Source organism: Cyprinodon variegatus, unplaced genomic scaffold (assembly GCF_000732505.1).
Source record: "Cyprinodon variegatus isolate N-32 unplaced genomic scaffold, C_variegatus-1.0 Scaffold2156, whole genome shotgun sequence".
Classification (NCBI taxonomy): domain Eukaryota; kingdom Metazoa; phylum Chordata; class Actinopteri; order Cyprinodontiformes; family Cyprinodontidae; genus Cyprinodon; species Cyprinodon variegatus.
The window spans coordinates 10,688-12,089 of NW_015152609.1; the positions used below are offsets into that span (position 1 = coordinate 10,688).

At 36.0% G+C, this 1,402-nt stretch overlaps 1 protein-coding gene across 1 annotated transcript; it reads right to left on the reverse strand.

Annotated features, from left to right (window-relative positions):
- Positions 1 to 150: 150 nt before the first annotated feature.
- LOC107105214 (ladderlectin-like) lies at positions 151 to 1,380 on the reverse strand. Its single transcript, XM_015405339.1, has 5 exons — positions 1,351 to 1,380; positions 1,142 to 1,251; positions 896 to 1,030; positions 697 to 808; positions 151 to 429 (listed from the first exon to the last, which is right to left on the reverse strand). The coding sequence occupies exons 2-5, from the start codon at positions 1,244 to 1,246 to the stop codon at positions 362 to 364; spliced, it is 420 nt and encodes a 139-aa protein (XP_015260825.1). The 5' UTR covers positions 1,247 to 1,251; positions 1,351 to 1,380; the 3' UTR covers positions 151 to 361.
- Positions 1,381 to 1,402: the final 22 nt, after the last annotated feature.

Consider the following 1,402-nt stretch of genomic DNA (forward strand, 5'->3'; position numbering starts at 1 on the left):
GGAAGTAAAATAAAAGAAGACTGGTAAGGCTAAAGTTTGGATTAATAGTTAAATGTGAAAAAAACTAAATAATAACAAAATTTACAAATTCACTTAATATGGCTAGATTAAGACAGAGAACAGACCATATACATTATATTGTTTTCATGCTTCAAAAGTTTATTTAATGCAAGGCTAAAGAAAAGAAAAAGGTTTTACTCAAATAATCATTTATAAAACATTCACTCTGCTCGAGTCTACCTTTTGTTTTATAAGTAATTATATGAAGAAGCTTTTAGAAAACAGGATTTCTTTGTGGCAGATTAACTGAAAGACAATATAGCATCCTCCACCGGTTCTGGTTCAAGTCCTCTCGGACTGCTCAGACTTTTTTGGCACAGACAGATGGGCGACCATACCAACATCCTACGTCATCCCAGCACTTTGAAGCTGAGCACAAAAAAAAAAAAAATCTGTTAATATAACAGAAACAAAATCCTGTTTATAAAGAACCATGATTGCAGGGAAGATTGATATTCTACAACCGTTTTCCCAAACAAAAACACGAAACAATCAACAATACATGCCCCTGTATTTAATCCAGTAAATGTAATAGTGTTCTAGCTATAGTTTTAATAACATATTTAACCTGCTAATGACCCATTACTCCTTTAACTGCTTAAAAAACATACACTTATGTGTGATATTTTCTTTTACCTGAAAAGTTCATCTGCACACAGTGCTGGTTGCCTAGCGAATTGTTAGGCTCTCCTGGACACCAGTTTGTGTAGTGGAATTGGCTTCCATCGCTCCAAAACCAAATGCTTGACTGAAAGAAAAAACCCAGCAGATTATAAACGTCTTTCAATAACTTATCAAAATACTTAACAAATAAACTAACTAGCAAAAAAAACACCTTCTGTGCATTGCTGGCTCCAATCCATGCTCTGTTGGACCCATAACTTGCTTCTCTTATCACATGCTGAATCTGATGGTACTCCTTTGAGTTATGAACTGATGCCAGGTGTCCCCCCATGGACATGCAGTGCCTCTGAAGACAAAAACAGAATGATGTACAGAAGTAGTAGCTGCATTCTGTTAATCAACAACCATGAGATAAGTGAGTAAAAAAGTATAAGAGCACAATGTTATTGAAAATCACCTCAGCTGAAGCCCAATCCATGGGCATGGAAACATAGTGGTAGCAGTTACCGTTGTACTGAGACCAGCCAGAATGACAAGAAGCAGATCTCTGGACCAAGTCCATTGCTTCTAAAGACAAACAAATGGAAGTCTTAGTTATAAGCAATGTATAAGCATTAGAATAAACTTTATTCTTCATGATCCTATTAAAAAACAACACTCACTGACCTTCATCAGCAGAGCCATCATCTGGAACAGCTGTGGGCATTTTAAACAACAG